The sequence below is a fragment of the Budorcas taxicolor genome, chromosome 12 (genome assembly GCF_023091745.1).
Source record: "Budorcas taxicolor isolate Tak-1 chromosome 12, Takin1.1, whole genome shotgun sequence".
In the NCBI taxonomy this organism is placed as follows: Eukaryota; Metazoa; Chordata; class Mammalia; order Artiodactyla; family Bovidae; genus Budorcas; species Budorcas taxicolor.
The window spans coordinates 74,240,226-74,261,510 of record NC_068921.1 but is presented as its reverse complement, the minus strand read 5'-3'; the positions used below and the strand labels follow the sequence as shown (position 1 = coordinate 74,261,510).

The 21,285-nt window shown below is 44.1% G+C and overlaps 1 protein-coding gene across 1 annotated transcript in view; it reads right to left on the bottom strand.

Annotated features, from left to right (window-relative positions):
* Nucleotides 1-3,307: 3,307 nt before the first annotated feature.
* Nucleotides 3,308-21,285, bottom strand: part of HS6ST3 (heparan sulfate 6-O-sulfotransferase 3) — a 709,655-nt gene continuing 691,677 nt past the window's right edge. The window contains exon 2 of the mRNA XM_052650139.1: nt 3,308-4,016. Coding sequence (XP_052506099.1) covers nt 3,308-4,016 — 709 coding nt within the window. The remainder of the gene's footprint in view (nt 4,017-21,285) is intronic.

The window sequence follows — 21,285 nt, the reverse complement described above, 5'->3', positions numbered from 1 at the left end:
ATAAAAGGAAGGTCTACCTGGGAATTGTAGGAGTCAACAGGATGTGGAACTCTTTAGGGATTTTTCTTTTCTCTTTGCCTCTGCTGGGCTTTTAACACAGATGTATCTGGAATGACTTAGTTTGGGGTCTTAATATTCATTGGATGGACCAATGCTGAAGCTGAAGTTCCAATACTTTGGCCACCTGATGCGGAGATCCAAATCATCGGAAAAGACCCTGATCCTGGGAGAGACTGAGGGCAGGAGGAGAAGGGGGCGAGACAGGATGGGTTGATTGGATGGCGTCACCGACTCAATGCACATGAGTTTGAGCAAACTCTGGGAGAGAGTGAAGGACAGGAAGGCCTGGTGTGCTGCAGTCCACGGGGTCGCAAAGAGTCAGACATGAGTTAGCAACTGAACAACAGCAACAACTTAAGGCTGCTGGCTACCCATGGATCCTTAGACCCAGATGCCTTCTGCTGACATCCTTTCCCAGAGCTGAGGATCACTGGGCAGGCAGGTGCACCGTCAATTTTCAGAGAACAAACTGCATCCTCACCTCTTCATTTCTATCAACAGAGGACCGCAGGGAGAGGACGAGTGTGCTGCTTTAGAATGAAATGATACGAGGAGGAAGTTCATGTCGGTCTTTTTAATTTGCTCAGCACTGGCCTCGGGCCAATCCAGAGAGATGGTTTCTCCTCTCAACATCCTGATACTGGGTCTCCAGCGGAGCCTCATACATCATGCCTTCAGCAGCGAGGCCACGGAAAGCCTTTTGATAGAAACCCCGAGGCGCCGGAGGAACAGTGTGAAGTTAGCAGAGGCTGCCTTCAAGTCTCAGCTAGGCATGAATTCTCTGCCAAAAATGTAAAGTGAGTTTAAAAGAAACAATCTGAATGCTTTCTAACTTGTTTTGATTTTCCACATGACAAAACATTGGATTGTTAGCATGTGTGTGTGTGTGTGTGTGTGTGTGTGAGTGATTCAGTGACAGGCAGAACAATAATTTGCAGCTCTGCCATTCTACAGAGCATTAGATCTTCGCATTGAAATGGAAAGAAAGAGAGAAAGCTGCTCATTAATCCCAGTAGCAAGCCTTTTTTCTCACTACCTTAGGAACAAATCATCAGGCAGGGAGATGTTAATATTTTGTAAGCTTAATCTCTAACAGCTAACAAGCAATATTTTCGGCCCCTTTAACCCACCCCATCTATGGCTTAAGAAGTACAACTGTCTATAAAGCCATCAGTCTCTCAGCCCCTTGATGGATGAGTGATTTGGAGGAGGTTGGACTCACCCAAGGCAACATGGCACTGGGTCCCTGATGGCTTGGAGCTATCACACTCAGGTGGGTTAGACAGAAACCCTTCTGGACAATAATGGGTGGTTTCTAGCACAACTGGCAGGAAGCTTTTATCCCATATGGAAAACATTATGGAGACAAAAAAAAGAGTTTGCCCTCTGCAGTCAGCCAAATCTAGCTCACAACCCATGAGGAAGCCACTTATTGTCTGTGAATCTCACTTCCCACGTCGTGAAATTGGGACAAACAGTATCTACCTTCTTGTGAATAGATCTGAGTTATGACAAGGGCTGCTCAAAGTTCCTGGCACAAGGAAGGTCCCAGTAATGCCTTTCCTCCCATGAGAGATGGAAGCTGAGGGTAGTATCAGGAATATCTAAGCCTCTTCTCTAGAACTCTCTTTGATGGAGACACCAGGCTTCCCTCTGCGCAGGCAAGTGCTCCATGAATGTGGGTTGATTAACTCTCAACCCCAGAGAGAGTATTCTGGAGGCTGAGACGCAGCTTATGTAAAGCTGGCTTAAACATCAAACATGTTGGATATCAATGAAATAGGCTTTTCAATCTGATTTAGGGGGTTCACTCATTTTGCCTTCAGCTCCTTGAAAGGATTGATCAGATCAGTCTGTTGTGAAACTTTCTACTCACTCTGATCCCCTACTAACTGCCAGGCAAAGGGTTTCCACTCCCTCTGCCATATTTCTCCTCTTATTATTCAAAGACATTGTGTTGTAGCTGTGGCTGGGAAGAGGAGGAAATAAGAAGCACTTGGCAATGCATCATATTTTTTCGGACCACACTCTCACTACAGGTCGTGATCATGCACGGAGAAAAAAATACTACCAGGCTACAGATATTCAAACGTTGGGAGGTAGAGTCCTAAACTCCTGGAGTAAACATGCACTGCGTTCCATGTCTCATGGCCTAAGTCAGAGTTATTTTTTAAGTTAGTGATCTTGACTTTATTTTGCATACATGCTAGCTGAGCTCCAATACTAAAGGCCAAATTCCTTTTAAGTGTCTTTTCCTCTATGACAGTAGCGTTTCAAACCTGGCAGTGCTGAATCAGATAAGAGGCCTGCTCCAAATAGGAAAAACTCTGAAATAGTCCTCATTAAAAAAGCTAAGGTTCTGCAGTCACATTGGAAATGGTGGACAGGTGGTTATCCTCCTGCTTTTCTCCCTGCTTAATTTATCTTTCATTCCTTATACTGAAAATAAAAACTGGTAAAGGGTGTTTTCCTTAGGTATTCGTTAATAAGCACGTTCTCTCCCTTACTCACGTTCCTTTCTCTGGGGCCACAGGCACATGTCTCCTGAATCTACTAGCCTTTCCTTAAAAGATGGGGGAGAAGCATGGCTCAGGGATAAGATGCAGAGGATGTGAGTCTGCAGTGATGGTCCGTAGCAGGGTAGTCGTGTTGAAAAACAACCATAACAACAAAACACGTTACACTGCTTATGATTTTAAACCACATTCAAATAGAGTTCAAAGATGAGAGCCAACATCCAAGAGAGTTGGCATTAAACCTCACGGGAAGGCTGAAAAAGCCTTCTCTTCCTCTCTCTTTCAACAGCAGTATTTCCATTAAAGAGACAATATGAACCTGTCAGTTTCAGCAGAACATCCAAGCCATAATTTGGCTTTTCATGTGTACTTGGGTAGGTTCCAGTTGCCCAAACTACAACCTGGGCTGCTGCTGCAAAAAAAAACCCCAAGGACTCTTTCCTTTGTTGGTGCCTTGCCCCTTGACCTTCTAAAGAGGTCTATCCCGTTGGATGCATTCCTTACCCTACTTAATATCACAGATTGACAAATGTCAGGAAAAAAAGAGAACCAGATGGATCATCTCTGGCTGGAAAAAGGTGAAGACAGAGAGGAAGCAAGGCGGGGGGGCGGGTCCCAAACAAGCCACCTACGGGCCAGACATCCTCGGCGTGGTCCCACATTCTGCAAGGTGAGGTCAGTGTGCTGGCTCAGCCTCCCCCTTCCGCGGGAGGAGAGGGCGGGGGGGTCGGTCACCATCTCACCACCTGGCTGTTGTAGTCCTCCGTGACGGCCCCCTCGGGGTTCCCCTCCTGTTTGGGCCGGCGGTGGCCCCTGTGATCTCGCTGTAGCCTGCGCTCCCCGCGTCTCCTCTGCCGGTCCCTCTGGCGCTCCAGCTGCTTGGTGCGGTGATAGCGCTGCTGGAAGAGATCCTTGGCGTACTCGTAGAGCTGCACGTCGAGGAAGTTGAGCTCCTCGATGCGCCGGCGGGCGCCCTCGTTGATCTCCACGTTGGAAGCCCGCGTGATGTTGAACTGCGTGAAGGGGGAAATGAACTTGAGGTTGAATGTCCTCTCAAAGAGAAACTGCGTCTTGCGCTGGAACTCCGTGAGGCCGAAGAACGCCATGTTCTTGAGGTTGCTCTTGGCGCTCTGCAGCAAGATCGCGTTCCTCTCGCTCTCGTTCATGAAAGTCAAGTTGTAGCAGCCCACCAGGCTGAGGTCGGCCAGCATGCGCACCTGGCGGTTGTTGGCCAGGTTGTAGGTGCAGTCCATGAACTCCCGCAGGCTGACCCCAGACCAGTCGTCCCCCGGGTAGCAGGTAGGCAGCTCGTCTGGGGTGGGGCTCCTCCCGTCGCACATGTGGAGGGAGGTTTTCCACGTGGCCCCTCTCTGGACGTGTTTCCACTCGCTCAGGTATCGGGACACTGGATCCCGCAACATGGTGATGTAATAGAAATTCCTGGAAGAGATGAGGGGGAGAGCGTCAGTCCTCCACAACTACAACCCTGGGAACTCGGGCCTCTGTGGCCTTTATATCAGCACTGAGGCAATGGACTTGGATGCCGAATGGTCACCTGAGAATGTCCTGCCAGTGCTCACGTGAGAGGCTGTTAGGCCAGTGTTCCTCGCTGTGCATGTTTCTATAAACATGCATGCATGGGTTTTCAGTACCATTTGCTGCGTTTTTCCTTTTGGCCACAGTGTGGGCAGCCTACCCCAGTATTCTTTGCCAGAAGAATTCCATTGACAGAGAAGCCTGGTGGGCTATAGTCCATGGGGTTGCGAAGAGTTCGGCAGGATTGAGCGACTTTTGCTCACTCACAGTGTGGGGAGGGCTGGGGTTGGGGGAAATTGTTCATGCCTTAATGCAGTAATAATTCATTGATAAATTACAACTGGCAACAACACCACCTTACTTTTAGAAGACTCACCATGATTATTGAAAGTTATCACCCAAATGATATTTTATCTGATCCCTAAAAGGTACTTTTGGAGTAGATATTGGGGACTATTTGATAGGAAAACATGCAAGGGGGTTAAAATGATTTATCCAAAGCCAGGAGACTAGAAAGAGCAAAGCAGAAAGCCAAGTCTCCTTAATCTTTTTTTGGGTTAAGAGGTAGGTGGTGTAGGGGAAAGATGTGTTGTATGGAGGCTAATATTTACTGAGCACTTATTACGTGCTGGAAACTGGACTAGGTGCTTTGTGAGTACTGGCACAGATAACCTTCAACATCACTTGTAAAATGGGTTTTATCATGACTTTAAAAAAAAAAACAACCTGAGAACACAGAGGTCAAAAACAGCCCAAGATCCTAGAGCAAATGAATATTTGAACTGTGATAAAATTTTCAGCCTATTTGATTTCAAAGCTTCTGTGCTTTCTTGGGCAGCAAATTTTAAAAACAAAAAATGTAACTAATTTTTATTGAATGCCTATTAATTGTCAGGTGCTGTGGTTCTTACAATCATAGGTGTCATCTCATCTAATGGCACCTAACGGAACACAGAGAAGAGATACATTTTATAAACGGTTAGCTTCAGAATGATTAGGTAAAGATCAGGGTACAACTGGCTCAAAAGGACAAGAGAGATGTGAAGAGGCCAGAAGGGATTTGGAAAATCGACAGATAAAGACACAACAGTAGGCATTAGAGAAAAGCAAATATTGATTCCAAGTCAGGAAAATCCTTCTCATCATTTGAGCAGCTGCCAATGGAGTGGGCTGCCCACCCCACCTCTGTCACCAGGAGTGACACTCAGGGTTTGCCCTGGGCAGACAAAAACATCTCTGAAAAGTTCTGAAAAGAACATTGCTTCCCCTGACAATCTAAACTGTACTAAAAAAAATTTTATAGCTAGTAAAAGCAGTGACAAAAATAAGGAATTGAAGTGTTAGTCACTCAGTCACGTCTGACTCTTTGCAACTCCCATGTAGTGTAGCCTGCCAGGCTCCTCTGTCCATGAAATTCTCCAGGAAAGAGTACTGGAGTGGGTAGCCTATCCCTTCTCCATGGGACCTTCCCAATCCAGGGATTGAACCCGGGTCTCCCACATTGCAGGCTGATTCTTTACCATCTGCGCCACCAGGGAAGCTGGCACTCTGTACTCTTTTTTATGCTGCTTTTAAAAAAGGAATTGATGAGATATATTTAAGACAATACATTTACTGTGTTCAGTTATTTTGAATGTCTAGCCAGACAGTTTTGAAATGTGCTAAAGAAACTGTGGTGTTGGAGAAGACTCTTGAGAATTCCTTGGACTGCAAGGAGATCAAACCAGTCCATCCTAAAGGAGATCAGTCCTGCATATTCATTGGAAGGACTGATGCTGAAGCTAAAGCTCCACCTGATGCAAAGAACTGACTCATTGGAAAAGACCCTGATGCTGGGAAAGATTGAGGGCAGGAGGAGAAGGGGAGGACAGAGGATGAGATGGTTGGATGGCATCACTAACTTGATGGACGTGAGTTTGAACAAGCTCCGGGAGTTGGCGATGGACAGAGAAGCCTGGTGTGCTGCAGTCCATGGGGGTCACAGAGTTGGACATGACTGAGTGACTGAACTGAACTGAAAGAAAATCCAAAATCTTAAGTAATACTCTCATCCCTTTAAATCAGGAAGAAGAATGTACTGAAACCGGCACAGCAAGGCCAGCCTGAACGCTGCTTTGCCAATCACCATTTTTACATTACTCTATTGTCTTTCCTGATGACAGATTGACAATTCCATCAGCGGGGGAAAATTTCCCAAAAGGTCTGAAGGGAAAGTTGAAAATGACTGACGTCATTTCTCGGCTCCACAAGGAAATGCTGACAATAAAGATTTTCAGGATATTATATGGTTGAATGTTATATGACATGTCATTATTAATCCTGCTTTGGTCCTATGTTGAAACTTGTTCACATTTCGGTTCTACAAGCAGAGACTTATTTTTATTTGACAATTATATAATAAATATATAAACACAATGATGATGATGGTGGGTATAATGTAACTTAGGTGAGTTAAGGAACACAGACTCATCAGGACAGAATACCTTAAATCAGACAGATCTTTGCTTGGAGAAATAAGATCACAAATGGGAAATTTATAATTTTTCTGGTTAGTTGGATAAAATGGAAAATGAAAAAAAAAGGATTTAAATAAAAAAGATGGCAATCAACTGACAAGACTTAGCCCCATTTATGCATCTCAAATTAATACACAATCCAAATTTTTAACATAATCATAAAAGCTGTGAGATTTTAGGGCTGAGGATGACAAATGGTTGTGGCATAAAGGAACTGGAACCAGCTGCTGGAATCTGAGCAGCTGTTGTCTCACTTCGGAAAACTTGCCAAAGAATTCCCAGTGTCTTTGCTCCATCGCAAATGCGCATGGTCTCCAAGCTGACTGAAACTAGCTTACACTTAACATGGTCTTGGCTTCAAATTTTATTCAGTGTAACACTATGTTGAAACAATGATTAGCCAAATTGTAGGGCGATGTTTATACAAGTAAAATCATTCTCAAATGTCTGCAGGTTCTACCAGCCAAATAGGTCAGGGGTCCATTTGTAAGTAACACTAACTCTGACATCAAAACACAAAAATGTACTAGTGTGACATTCATACCGATAAAGTACAGAGTTGTCCCCTCCACGGTTCTGGAGCCAAGTGCCTGAAAGCATTTGGGTATTAAAGTCAGATATATTCTCCTGTATGCTTTGTTTCGTTCAATCCTGCAAAGCTGTCACGACAGAAAGCTAAAAAGAATAGGATTGAAGAACATCCAACTATTGAAGGAAAAAAAACCACAATTTGATTCATCAAGTCATTTTTTCTCATTTCTATTTTTTTCTGTACTTTTGTTTGCTTTTCTACTCTCAGCCAGAAAACTTCAAGGTCACTGATGAAATGACGTTCACCTCCAGGCCACAGGTCCAACCTCATATGTACAAGCTTCACTCCAGTTTCATGAATCTCCTCCCCACTCCCAAGTAATGGAAACTTGTTTTCTTCTGCTTCTGCCCAATTCAGTTTCTAAAGAAAATTCTTTTTAAAAAAAACTGAATATTTTATTTTTTATTTTATTTAAATTTTTTTAATTTTATATTAAAGTATAGTGGGCTAACAATGTTGTCCTAGTTTTAGGCATACAGCAAGATGATTCAGTTATGCATCAACATGTATTTATTCTTTTTAAAAGTCTTTTCCCATTTAGGCTATTACAGAACATTGAGCAGAGTTCTCTGTGCCATACATTAGGTCCATGTTGATAATCTATTTTAAATATAGCAGTGTGCACATGTCAATCCCAAATTCCCAATCTAGCCCAATCTAAGGAAAATTCTTAAAAATACCCTGAAATCTGCAACTTTCCTTTTCAAGCCTTCCTTGTTCAACAGTACAATGGAGGGCAAAACAGAGATCAGAGAAGGACAAGCAAACTCCCCAGGAGAGGCTGTGGGGCCACGTGCAGCTGTCCTCACAGAACCCAGTCCCTTTTGACTCAGTCCCCTAAACAGAGGCAGAGCTCCATCTGTTCAAACACTTCAACACTATTTGAATTGTTAAATACTTTTCAGTTAAACTCTCCCCAGATTTTGAAACATTAACAAGTAAACTATTATTTTCTCCCTTCACCTATCCATTCACTCACCTAGGAATCCTCCAAACATTAATCGAGCCCCCAGTTTTTTGCCAAGCACTGGCTTCCCAGGTGGTGCTAGTGGTAAAGAACTTGCCTGTTAATGCAGGATACGTAAGAGACATGGGGTTCAATTTCTGGGTCAGGACGATCCCCTGGAGAAGGCATGGCCATCCACTCCAGTATTCTTGCCTAGAGGATCCCATGGACAGTGGAGAGTCTGGTGAGCTATGGTCCATAAACTTGCAAAGAGTCAGACATGATTGAATTGACTTAGCACACACGTGCACATGGGTCTAGGCAGCAGGGACCCCAAGATCACCAAGACATAGTCCTCAAGGAGATCTCAGGCACCCAGGGATTTTGGTAAAGTGGGACAGATGCTAACCACCAAGTTAAGGGACTGTTCTGCCAGTCTCCCTGGATCAGAAAGATCCTGAGGACAGAGACTTTGTCTTAATGACAGCTTGCTGCCTGCAGATTTCCTGTTTGCCACCTGCCTTTTTGAGAGTTTGGACAAATTCATGTAAGAATGTCTGAAAAGCAATTACAGCTCTTTAGAATAATTATTCTGGTGAGCCCAAGGTAAAGATGGCATAGCCTTGTGTACTCAGGAAACTTAGGGCTCTTTGGTTAGTTCAGTGATCATTTCAGCTGATGATTGTTATAGAACCCATCATGGCTTACTATTGGAGAAGGCAATGGCACCCCACTCCAGTACTCTTGCCTGGAGGATCCCAGGGGCGGGGGAGCCTGGTGGGCTGCCATCCATGGGGTCGCACAGAGTCGGACATGACTGAAGCGACTTAGCAGCAGCAGCAGCGTGGCTTACTATAGTGCAAAGACTAGGAACATGTGCTCAGCTATAAGATAATCCTGTTAAAAAATTCAAAACACAGCGCAAGGACATGACTGCCTTCCCTCAGTCTTTGAGTTTTCCTTTGCTCATTTGCATCCTGCTCATCTTTCCTGGCCCAGCTCAAGCTTCATCTCCATCTCCCCTGACTTTGCCAGACTTGAGGGTTTATTGCATCACTTACTGCACTTTTAACATGCGTATGAGAGTCCTGTTCACATCTCCCCTTTAAGTTCCTTTTTGATAACGGGACCTTAGGCCTGGTGCCCCACAGCACCTCCACAAAGTCCTGCTCACTGCAGATATTCAGTAAATGAGGCTTTGGAAAAGAAATGACCTTCAAAGGAGATAAGTGTCTTCTAATGACTAAGGTTAATATTGCCTTTGACAAATAGGCCCTTCTTTTTTCCCATAAAAACTAATCCGATACTATTTTTGAACACCCAAAACATGTGAAAAGAGTAAAAAGACATAAAATCTTCTAATCCATCCATCATTCAATCATGATGGTTAATATGCAGAGAGAGTCATGAGAGACTTCAGGTAAAAGGCAGAATTTCATATGCCAGATAATTATTAGAAATGAGATTTTTTAAATGCTAAACTTAGTAGTTTTCTTCCCTTCTGCTTTAAGAACCTGTGTTTCACCAAGCAGTTTATTGTATTCATAATTGCTCATTTCTTTAATTAGCAAGTCATTTAATTAACATATGGCTTATTGAGGGTTTGTGTGTGTGTGTGTGTGTGTGTGTGTGTGTGTAAGGAGCTGCTCTAGGAAATGAAGAGAATAAAAAAGAGAATAAAATGGCCTCAAAGTGTTATAAGTGTAAGAGTGGTAAATTAGAAAAAAAAAAGAGAGGCCTTGATTAGCAAGTTATGGAGGTAAGGAGTGGACAAAGAGTACTTCAGAGAATATTTCAGTAGGCACAGAGAGCAGCGTGGCCTAATGAGACCAGCGAGTTCATGTTGTGCATTTCACTGAACGTTTGCTAATAAATGAATGAATGGAAAGAGGGACGTAAGCTCCGACTTATTGGAAAAGACCCTGATGCTGAGAAAGACTGAAGGCAGAAGAAGGGGGCAGCAGAGGCCGAGATGGTGGGATGGCATCACTGAATGGACATGAGTTTGAGCAAACTCCAGGAGATGGTAAGGAACAGTGAAGCCTGGTGTGCTGCATGAATGGGGTCGCAAAAAGTCGGACATGACTTGGCGACTAGCAACAATCGGAACGGGGGGCTTCCTCGGTGGCACTAGTGGTAAATAACCCACGGTTTTGTTCCCTGGGTCAGGAAGATCCTCCAGAGGAGGGTATGGCAACCCACTCCAGTCTTCTTGCCTGGAAATCCTCATGGACCGAGGAGCCTGGCTGGCTACAGTCCATGTCACACATGACTGAAGTGACTTCGCATGCATGCAGGCTAACTGGAACAGGATGCTGAGGCCAGTTTGTCATGAGCTCTGCATGCACCTGTGAATGGCTAAAATAGGGAAAGTGTTGACGTGGGAAGCTTCACGGAGCAACAGAGTTTATGGGGGACAAAAGTAGGCAGAGACCAGGAAAGATATTGGACAGCCTTGGTGAGAGACCAGCAAGGAAGAACCCAGAACTATGGGCACTGATGAGAAAGGATCAAGGATGAATTATAGAACTAGCATAGGCTCCACCTTCACCGTTCATTCCCCTTCCTCGGTCAGCTTTCTCTAAACCACCTTTTCCTCCTTCATATGTCCTTCTTTCCTTCTATCTAATCCTTCTAATCCTTCATTTCAGTTCTGTGTTGGGAAAGAGGCAGCACAGGTATGCACTCAGAAACGGTGAAGTGAGGAGTAGAAGGCCCTGGAATCACTGTGCCTGTGCTGATTAAAAAATATTCCCTTTCATGAGGTTATGACATGCCTATCCAATAAGAACACATTTGAAGAAACATATAAAATGCCAGGTTCAAGACTGAAGGTGGGAGGAGAAGGGTATGACAGAGGAGGAGATGGTTCGATGGCATCACCAACTCAAGGGACATGAGTTTGAGTAAATTCCAGGAGTTGGTGATGGACAGGGAGGCCTAGCGTGTTGCAGTCCACGGGGTCGCAAAGAGTCAGACACTACTGAGCGACTGAACTAACTAACAGGATATTCCTTGCACCACCAGCTTAATGCTTGTAAAATCAAGCAAAACAGTTAATATCGCCACAATCCACAGTTCAAAGCATTCATAGAATCCAGCTCATCTAGATACTCCTTCCTTCAACCTCCTGTGATGACCTAAGAAGGTATCCCCTCCCCCAACCCCACCCCCGGAAACCTGTGCTGCTCAAGCTTTTATCTTCATTCTGGTGGCCAGGGAATGTCTTATCCCTTGAGCAGGCTTTATACATCACTCATCCTTCAGCCTTCAGAGCATCTGATACATGACCTTGTACATCCTGGGTGTTCAGCTGTTCAATGTAGATGGAATTAAAAAAACAGATACATTTTATCAGCCACCATTTTAGGAATTCTCATGGTGATTGTCACCAGGAAACTGAACTTGTTGGTGCCTTAACCTGCAGAAGTAGCTCAGGCTGATTTCCCTTAGCCTAGACCTTATGAAATGTTTGAGAAACAATCAATTTCTCCTCCTTCCTCTTGTCCTACAGACTTTTATTTTGAAACTTATTGTTCTATGTTTTCTGTTTTAATTTTTCCAATGTTGTATTGATTTCTGTTGTACAACAACGTGAATCAGCCATAATTATACATATATATATCCCCTCCTGGTTGAGCCTGGCTCCCCTCCCTATAAGGTGGCCTTGAGGACATTGAAGGAGCTCTTTGGTCCTCAGCAGGGAGCAAGCACAGATGACCAGTCCATCCTAAACACAAGCTGATGTAACTGACTGGGACCCCATGGGACCTTTGGGCGTGGGGGGACAGGGCTTCCCCCATATCCTCTGCTTTAGCTCCTCTGTGAAGTAAATGTGTTGTTTACTTGCTAAGTCGTGTCTGACTATTGAGACCCCATGGACTGTAGCCCCTCTGTCCAGAGAATTTGATAATAGTATTTGATGTACATTTCCTGTGTTGTTTTACAGATGTAAACAACCTCCCCTTCTCCAGCCAGTGGAAGATGCTAACTACTTAATAACCTTAACGGGTTTCCCTGGTGGCTCAGAGGTTAAAGCATCTGCCTGGAATGCAGGAGACCAGGGTTTGATCCCTGGGTCGGGAAGATTCCCTGGAGAAGGAAATGGCAGCCCACTCCAGGCACTCACACGGGTTAACTTTATCAGTCTTTAGGTTCCAGAAGGCCTGGGGCTATGTACTTATACTTAAGGTCATCAAAGTCACTTAGTTGTGTCTGGCTCTTTGCGACCCCATGGACTGTAGCCTACCAGGCTCTTCCCTCTATGGGATTCTCCAGGCAAGAGCACTTGCTACAGGCTACAGTCCATGGGGTCGCAAAGAGCCAGACACAACTGAGTGACTTTGATGACCTTAAGTACACAGCCCCAGGCCTTCTGGAACCTAAAGACTGATAAAGTTAACCCCTGTGACCGACCCCCCCCCCCTGCTGCCTCACCATCAGCCAATCAGAGAGCTGTGCACCAGCTGATCACAGACCCTGTGACCCCCCCTTACCTCCTTACCTGGCTTTTTAAAGTCCTTTGCATGCCAAGTCGTTCCAGTTGTGTCCAACTCTTTGCAACACTATGGACTGTAGCCCTCCAGGCTCCTCTGTCTATGGGATTCTCCAGACAAGAATACTGGAGTGGGTTGCCATGCCCTCCTCCAGGGAATCTTCCCAACCCAGGGATTGAACCTGCGCCTTTTATGTCTCCCGCATTGGCAGGTGGGGGTTCTTTACTGCTGAGCCACCCTAAAAATCCTTTGCCGAAACGCTTTGGGGAATCCGGAGCTTTTTAGGTCAAGAGCCACCCGTCTCATCCCTTTGCAGGGCCCTGAGATAAACCTTTCTCTGCTCCAGACGCCTTCATTTCGGTTTGTTTGGCCTCACTGTGAGGCCACGTGAACTTGTGTTAACAATGTGTGCATTTTTAAAATGTGAAACTTAGGTCTCCCACCCCGCTGTGCTGTGTGCAGGAGTCATTTTCCAAATGCTCAGAATGGAATTAATTTCTTGACTCTCTTTAGAGCCGCTCATTATGGACCGCCCATTCTTCATTATCTCAGTGGAGTATTATCTGCACTGTTCTGTATCTGATAGGGGGAATCACAGCACTTACAGCTTGGCAATCAGAATGCCCTTTGACACAGTGATGAAAAGCCCTTTGATTCCAGTCTTGAAAACAAATTAAGGGATTTAAGAATGATGTTCTAAGCAAATGGGAAATTGGGAACGATGATTGTTAAGTGTTGTATTAAAGAACTCTCGGAGGCTGACAATGGCGTCTGTCAGAGCCATTGGTTCTAAGGATGTCCGGCATTGTGATGAGAAAATGGGAACATTCACATATCCTTATCTCGCCCCACACAGAAACCACTCGTTCCCCCACCCAGCTGCCATCACCTCCTCCCTGAGGGTGACTTACTTACAAAGCAGCCAGACCCTTTTGACTGAGGAATTTTTATCTGACTTATTACCCAAAGATCTTGACTCTTTTCAGTTGGGAGGATATTGGGGAGAGGAAAGCCCATAGCGCTTCCCTCCAAAGGCGAAGGCTCTGTGTCCTCTTTTTCCCAGGGTACCTGGTAACATTAAAGAGAGAATACTTTGGAGGTAGCTGGTTTTTCTTTCTCTTTTTTTCAATCATTGATCCCCACACCTAACCCCAGTTAGAAATGCAGTACATTGACATTATGGAAAATATGAGCAATGAAAACACAAAAAAATAAGAGAAGAGAATGAAAATTACTTAGAATCACGTCACTAGGATATAACCACAGTTAAACATATATTTCTTTTACAGATTTGAAATCATACTGTACATTGTATTTTTAACAAGTATTTAAAACTTAAAAGGGCTTCCCAGGTGGTTCAGTGGTAAGGAATCTTCCTGCCGATGCAGGAGACAGTTTTGATCCCTGGGTTGGGAAGATTCCCTGAAGGAGGAAATGACAACCTACTCCAGTATTCTTGCCTGGGAAATCCCATGGACAGAAGAGCCTGGAGGGCTATAGTCCATGGAGTCGCAAAGAGTTGGACACAACTGAATAACTGAGCAAAACCTTAAAAATATGAGGGGAATGTATTTTCCATTTTATTTAACGTTCTTCCATAGGAGCATAGTGTTCCAAATACGGAGGTACCGTAATTTATGTGACCAAGCTCCCAGTTTTGGACAAATAAGTTGATTCTATTTGGAGTGGGGGCTACTAGAGACAATAATCTGATAAACTCCTGAAACCATAAATATTTGGGCAGAGAATAAATGGCTAGAATTTCTGACTGGCTTCCTAGGTGACTCCAGGGGTAAAGAACCTTCCTGCCAATGCAGGAGGCAATGGAGACTCTGGTTCGATCACTGGGTCAGGAAGATCCCCTGGAGACGGAAAGGCAAACCCACTCTAGTGTTCTTGCCTAAAGAACCCCATGGACAGAGGAGCCTAGTGGGATATGGTCCATAGGGTTGCAAAGAGTCAGACACGACTGAAATGATTTAGCATGCAGAATTTCTGAGGCAAGAGAATTGCCCCCATTGGCTTCCCTGATAACTGAGTTGGTAAAGAATCCGCCTGCAATGCAGTAGACCCCGTTTTAATTCCTGGGTCTAGAAGACCTGCTGGAGAAGGGATAGGCTACCCACTCCAGTATTCTTGGGCTTCCCTTGTGGCTCAGCTGGTAAAGAATCTGCCTGCAATGCAGGAGACCTGGGTTCTATCCTTGGGTTGAGAAGATCCCCTGGAGAATGGAAAGGCTACCCACTCCAGTATACTGGCCTGGAGAATTCCATGGGCTGTATAGTCCATGGGGTTGCAAAGAGTCGCACACAACTGAGCGACTTTCACTTTCATTCACTTTTCATAATCAAAATGCTGAAGTATAGCCAGCTACAGTCAGCAGAGCCAAGGACAGAGCCATTCCGTGTGACCTGACATCATGGGGTGTTTGGGGACAAGTTCATCTGAAAGCAGAGGAAAAGCCATGAAACAGGCTCCTGGCTCTGCCCTCTCCCAGCTGAGCCAGGAAAGATGCCCTGTTCAGATCCTAAGCCTAAAAGATGGACATCCTAAGACAGCCAAATGGGGTTTGTGATGTGGTGCTGAGGAAACATTCTTCCAAAAAGATTTGTTTATTTTACACTTAATGAGCAGCTGGAATATCAAATTAGAGGCTAAACATTTGTGGAATCAAATCCCACTCATCAACACTGGAGCTATATTAAAGCCGACATCTAGCTCAGAAAGAGGGAAGTTCCTCACCCGATTATATTCAGTACCAGTACTTCTGGACACAGCCTCCCTCTTGTGATGGAGCTTTTCTGCAAGTCTAGGTATCAGCAGGGCTTTCCAGGTGGTGCTGGTGGTAAAGAACCCACTTGCCAACACCGGAGACATAAGAGATGTGGGTTCGATCCCTGGGTTGGGAAGATTCCCTGAAGGAGGGCATGGCAACCCATCCCAGGATTCTTGCCTGGAGAATCCCAGGGACAGAGGAGCCTGGTGGGTTACGGTTCACAGGGTTACAAACAGTCGGACACAACTGGAGTGACTTAGCACAGCTATCAGCCAACTTTAATAATGGGAAACTGCACATGTCACTAAACCAACCAAACAAAAGCACAAAATAAGATATTTTTGGAAGATACCGGTCATTGGTAATTTCTCTAAGAGGAATAGTCAACACCCCCCTCACAGTTCAACCAGAAAAAAGAAGGTAGAATTTCTCACTATGATGCCATTGTAAATCTTGTCACACGGCTTCTTTGCATTGACACAAATCCTGGGAGCCTCAGACTCACGAAAATACCATGATTTTCAGGTGCTTGTCATATTTGCTTTCAGTTTCCCCCAAGTGGCCGCTGCAAGAATAAATTTCAGGGAATGCATGTTCCAGGGACGTGTTTCTGCTATCTTGCTGAGTACAGTTCCTCCCAGTACAGTTTCAGATGTGCCAGGGAGAGTCCTGCTCTCATGCATTATTCAGGGACTTCTGTGATTATTTGGTTCAGAGGCGCCCTGCTTTGCTCTGCCGCACTGGGGCTTGGGCAGGAGGAGTTCTCTAGGCTCTGTGCTCTGCTCTGCAGAGCTGTGGTTTATGCATGCGGGCATCCACCTGAAGCCTGGAGCAGCCCCGGAGTGAGATAAGGCCCAATTCAATCTCAGGCGCAGCTCTAATCCCCAGCCGGGCAACGCGGAACACCAGATAGTACACTCAGATTGTGTTATTAGTCCATGCGTGTTCAGTCGTGCTCGCTCTTTAGTTAATTTCTCAGGCACTGCTTTTAGGAAATGTGGGAATTTCCCAGTAGCAGCGAGGCAGTGTCTTCATTGTCCTTGTTTTTTAGCAGCTGATTTGGAAAAGAAAAAAGAAGTCAATCAGGGTATTCCTTCAAGGTCAAGGCATACGTTTTGATATTTAGGTTTATAGCTCACAGCTTGGGTACAGGTTTTCCTAAAACATTGCAAGAACCAAAAATTAAACCACCTGTGTCCAGATTTTGCTATGTTCTTCCATGAAAGAGTCTTTCGTGTTAGCATTTTCCTAGATTCTGGTATCAGGTCTGGGCAATCATTTTAAACATATTTAACAAAATACTTAAGAGAGTGCCACCTGATTCCTTCCCCTGCCAGTTCTCAAAGAAAGAGTGCCTTGAAGGTCATCCCCCAGGCAACAGTTTTTTTTAAAAGACTTTTTTGATGTGGACCATATTTAAAGCCTATTGAATTTATTACAACATTATTTCCATTTTATGTTTTGTTTTCTGACCACGAGGGATATGGGATCTTAGCTCTTTGACCAGGGATTGAATTTGCACCCTCCCACCTCACCCCACCCCCCGAATTGTAAAGCAAAGTCTTAACCACTGGACCACCAGGGAAATGCCCCCTCCAGGCAATGATTAAAAGCAAGCTAAATGGAAAACATGGAAAGTTCCATGTGAAACAATAATTGTTATTAATAGCAATAATAATAATGGATAACACTTACTGAGTACATACTATATCAGAGTGAAAGTCGCTCAGTCGTGTCCTACTCTTTGAGACCCCGTGGACTATACAGTCCATTCTCCAGGCCAGAATACTGGAGTGGATAGCCTTTCTCTTTCTTCTCCAGATGATCTTCCCAACCCAGGGATAGAACCAGGTCTCCCACACTGTAAGTGGATTCTTTACCAGCTGAGCCACAAGGGAAGCCCATTATATCAAAGTACAGTTTTAAATGCTTTATTTATTAAAATTAAAATTAAAATTTTTATTGAATTTTAAAATCTAACGTATTTATTGGAAACAAAATTGGTACTAATAGCCATCATAATAATGGACACCATTTATTGAGTGCGCACTATGTCCAAGAACATTTCCAAGTACTTCTATTAATCCCAAGTGGCGCTAGTGGTAAAGAACCTGCCTTCCAATGCATAAGACGTAAGAGACGTGGGTTCATCCCTTGGGGCTGGGAAGATTCCTTGGAGGAGGGCATGGCAACCCGCTCCAGTATTCTTGCCTGGAGAATCCCATGGACAGAGAAGCCTGGCGGCCTACAGTCCATGGGGTCACAAAGAGTAGGACATGACTAAAGCGACTTAGCATGCGTGCATGCATAGATCATGTAACTCAACCCTTTGAATTACACAGGCTTTTAGATGATGTCTGACATTTCATAAAATGATGGGAGTTCCGACAGTCTCCTCCACTGTCTTGTGTCAGGCTGTTGTAGAGATGCTTTGTGACTTAATGCATCGATGGTCTGGGCTTTTGTTGAAGTCAAAGCTCCAGAAGCAAAATTAGCATCTTCTGGTGAGGGATCTGTGTTTGCCTGTGGGTAGATGGGAGTGAGGCAGCATACTGCAGGGTCCAGGGAGACAGGGGCACCAGGCTCCTCTCAGGGTCAGAGGTCAGCTACTCAGAGCTTAGGAGTAGTCCTCAACACAGTTTTCCTGAGTTCAGCACACCCTCTCAACCATGTAAAAAATTCACACTTGAGTAAAGAATATTAGAGACAAGGGGGAATTTACTGCAGTTCCATTCATTTCTTTTTTCTTTCTTTTTTTTTTTTTTACCATTTTTTTTTCTATTAACATCTAGTTCATTTACAATGTTGTGTTAGTTTCTGCTGAACAGCAAAGTGATTCAGTTAAACAGATATATACATTCTTTTTTTTAATATTCTTTTCCATTACGGTTGATCGTAAGATATTGAATATAGTTCCCTGTATCACGCCCAAGTAACCTGGAAGACAAAAGCTGTAGTCATCTCAGGACAATAAAGTGTGGTTAGAAATAGCCATGCAAGACAATTCAGATGAAGCCAAAGCTCCTGCGATGCCATAATTCTTTTTCTGTTTTTAAAATAGGTCTTTTGAAACACAATGCTACAAAGGTGTTCAAAAAAGGTTCTGGGGTCCTGACGCTGGCTGTTCTGACACCTTTATTCAGGAAGAGAAGATTCAAGAAAAATACAAGTCAAGCTCAACCATTGGGATGGAACATTAGCCAACAATTTCAAACACGTTGGGAACATCACCTAAGGTGCCACAGAAAGAAAATAGGTTTGAAGTTAGAAAGATATGGGTTTCAATGTCAGGTCCACTTCACATTTGATGTGAGCTGGTCAGTGTATATGACCTCTAGGAGGCTTAGTGTTCTCATCTGCAGAGCCAGGGTATAAATGCTTACCTCATAGTGTTGAGGGAATTAATGATTAAAATAATGACTATAGAAGGTCCAGCAGTAGCTGCTGCATAGCAGACCCTCAACATAAGTCCACACTCTCCACTTCAAAAGCTTCCCTTCTCCCATGGATATCAGAGCTTCAGAAGCTACCCAATACAGTGAAATTTTAAATATTAAACAAGCTGCGTTAATAATTTAAAAAATAGCTGATAGTGCTTTTCTATTTGTATAACATACTTACGGTTTTCCAAACACTTTCCTCATCCATTATTTCACTTGATTCTCAGTACAAAATTATGTCAGAGGCAGAATTTACAGATGAGGGAACTGATGCTCGCAGATATGAAAGGATGTTCCCGAGATCAAACAACTAGTGGAGCTGAGACTTTTTTCTTCTTCAGCTATGAGACAAGTTTATTTACTTACCTAAAAGTATTTATTGATTACGTATTTGATGCTAAACACTATGTTAGATTCTTGGGGCATAATGGTCCACAAGCCACAGCCTAACCTCAATAGCTGACTGTGAAGTTGTCTTATTTTGTGCTAGTGTAGTTAAGAGTTAGAAAGCAATTATGATATTAGCTCATTATTCTATGTTTAAGGATTCCACTGGTTTGTACATTAGCTCATGTTCTCTTTGAAAACGCACTGAAAATGGAGAACCAGAAGAAATACTAGGATATGGATGGCTTTGCGCGGGCATTCTCGGTCGTGTCTGACTTTTTATGACTCCATGGACTGTAGCCCACCAGGCTCCTCTGTCCATGGGACTTCCCAGGCAAGAGTAACAGACTGGGTTGCCATTTCCTCCCTCCAGGGGATCTTCCTGATCCAGGGATCAAACTTGCATCTCCTGCGTCTCCTGCATTACCGGTGGATTCTTTACCATTGAGCTACCAGGGAAACCCGGATACACCTGCAGGAAATATTTGAAGTTGTGGGGAAAAAGTCATTCTGGAATAATACATTATTGTTTCTATGTAGGCAGTTTTGTGGACTTCTGTTTGGAGGCACTAATATGTGGTGGTTTGTCCTTTCGGGGAGCCATAGCCACTGACGATCAATGGTTAGAGCAGGGGTCCACGGACTGTTAGGAACCTGGCCACACGGCAGGACCTGAGTGGCCGGCAAGTGAGCGAAACTTTGTCTATATTTACTGATATTCCTCATCGCTCACAATACTGCCTGAGCTCTGCCTCCTTTCAGATCCACAAGGGCATTCTGGCCAGTTGTATAATTATTTCCTTATACATCACAATGTAATAATGGAAATAAAGTGCAGGATAAATGCTGTGTACTTGAATCATCCCCAAACCATCTCCCTGCCCCCTGCCCCCCAGTCTGTGGAAACATTGTCTTCCTTGAGATCAGTCTGTGAGGATGGCTATGTTAGAGGACTGCAAAATAGTCATAATATAATCATATACTTTTTTATTCAAATATTAGCTGCCATGCTTCTATAAAGGCAAATTCTCCCAATCTCCGTAAACTATGGGATCCTCCGAGGTAGATGAATGTTTGACTCATTTTGTGTACTGGCTTGCAAAATAATAGCTTGCTTGCCTAGAATCCTTCAAAAGGGCTTTTTGTTGATGCTGCTTGTTTGTTTTCATATCATTATGAGCTCATGAATCTAAACATATTAAATGAGTTTCAGTACACTGAAGTCATTATTCTTACTGATGTTCAAATTATCTAATTTTTGATCAGTAGAAACTTATGAAGGATGTACCCTAAACCCCCTGGGTTCAACCCCTGTAGCCATGTATGTGTCTTCTTAAAGAACCTTGCACCAAAGATCAAGAAAGATGGTGTTAGAGATGGACATTTTCTGCAGGTCCTTAGGAATGGAATGATTTCTGCTCAGCGTCTCTTCCTGGCCAGTATTACCTGCACACCACAGTCTCCTTTTTCACTCCCCACCAAGCCAGGCAACTGCAATTTGTGTTCATTACACCTATGCATTGAAGGGGACATGGACCAGATGCCATCTTTAACTATCATATGTCCTATGGAGGCCCGAACATCAGGGGTTTTCTCTTTCATTTTTCTTCTTAAGCTCACATGCACGGCATTTTTCTTGGTGCTTGGAACAAAAGGCAGGGCAAGTGATTCATCTGTGACCAGATGCTAGTGTCACGATATACGCGAATCTAGGAGAAACCAAATGATGCTGTAGGAAATAAAGCAGAGCCCTAGTGAGGTTCTCGCCAAAATCCACTTATTCACGATAAGAGCCTGAGCTCCTTCCAGAAGCCCAGCTGACCACATGGATACTCAGTGGCATCTTTCAGCTACTCAGCCACGGTGCATTCCAAAGCATGGCTGTAATTCTGCCTAATTAATAACACAAAGACCGAAATGCAGTAAAAAAGAAAAATACATGCAGGCTCATTTAAACCTCTCAGAAAAAAAATCAATTGGCTCTGTCTAAACTTTACCTGGGGTGACCCTTCATCAATTG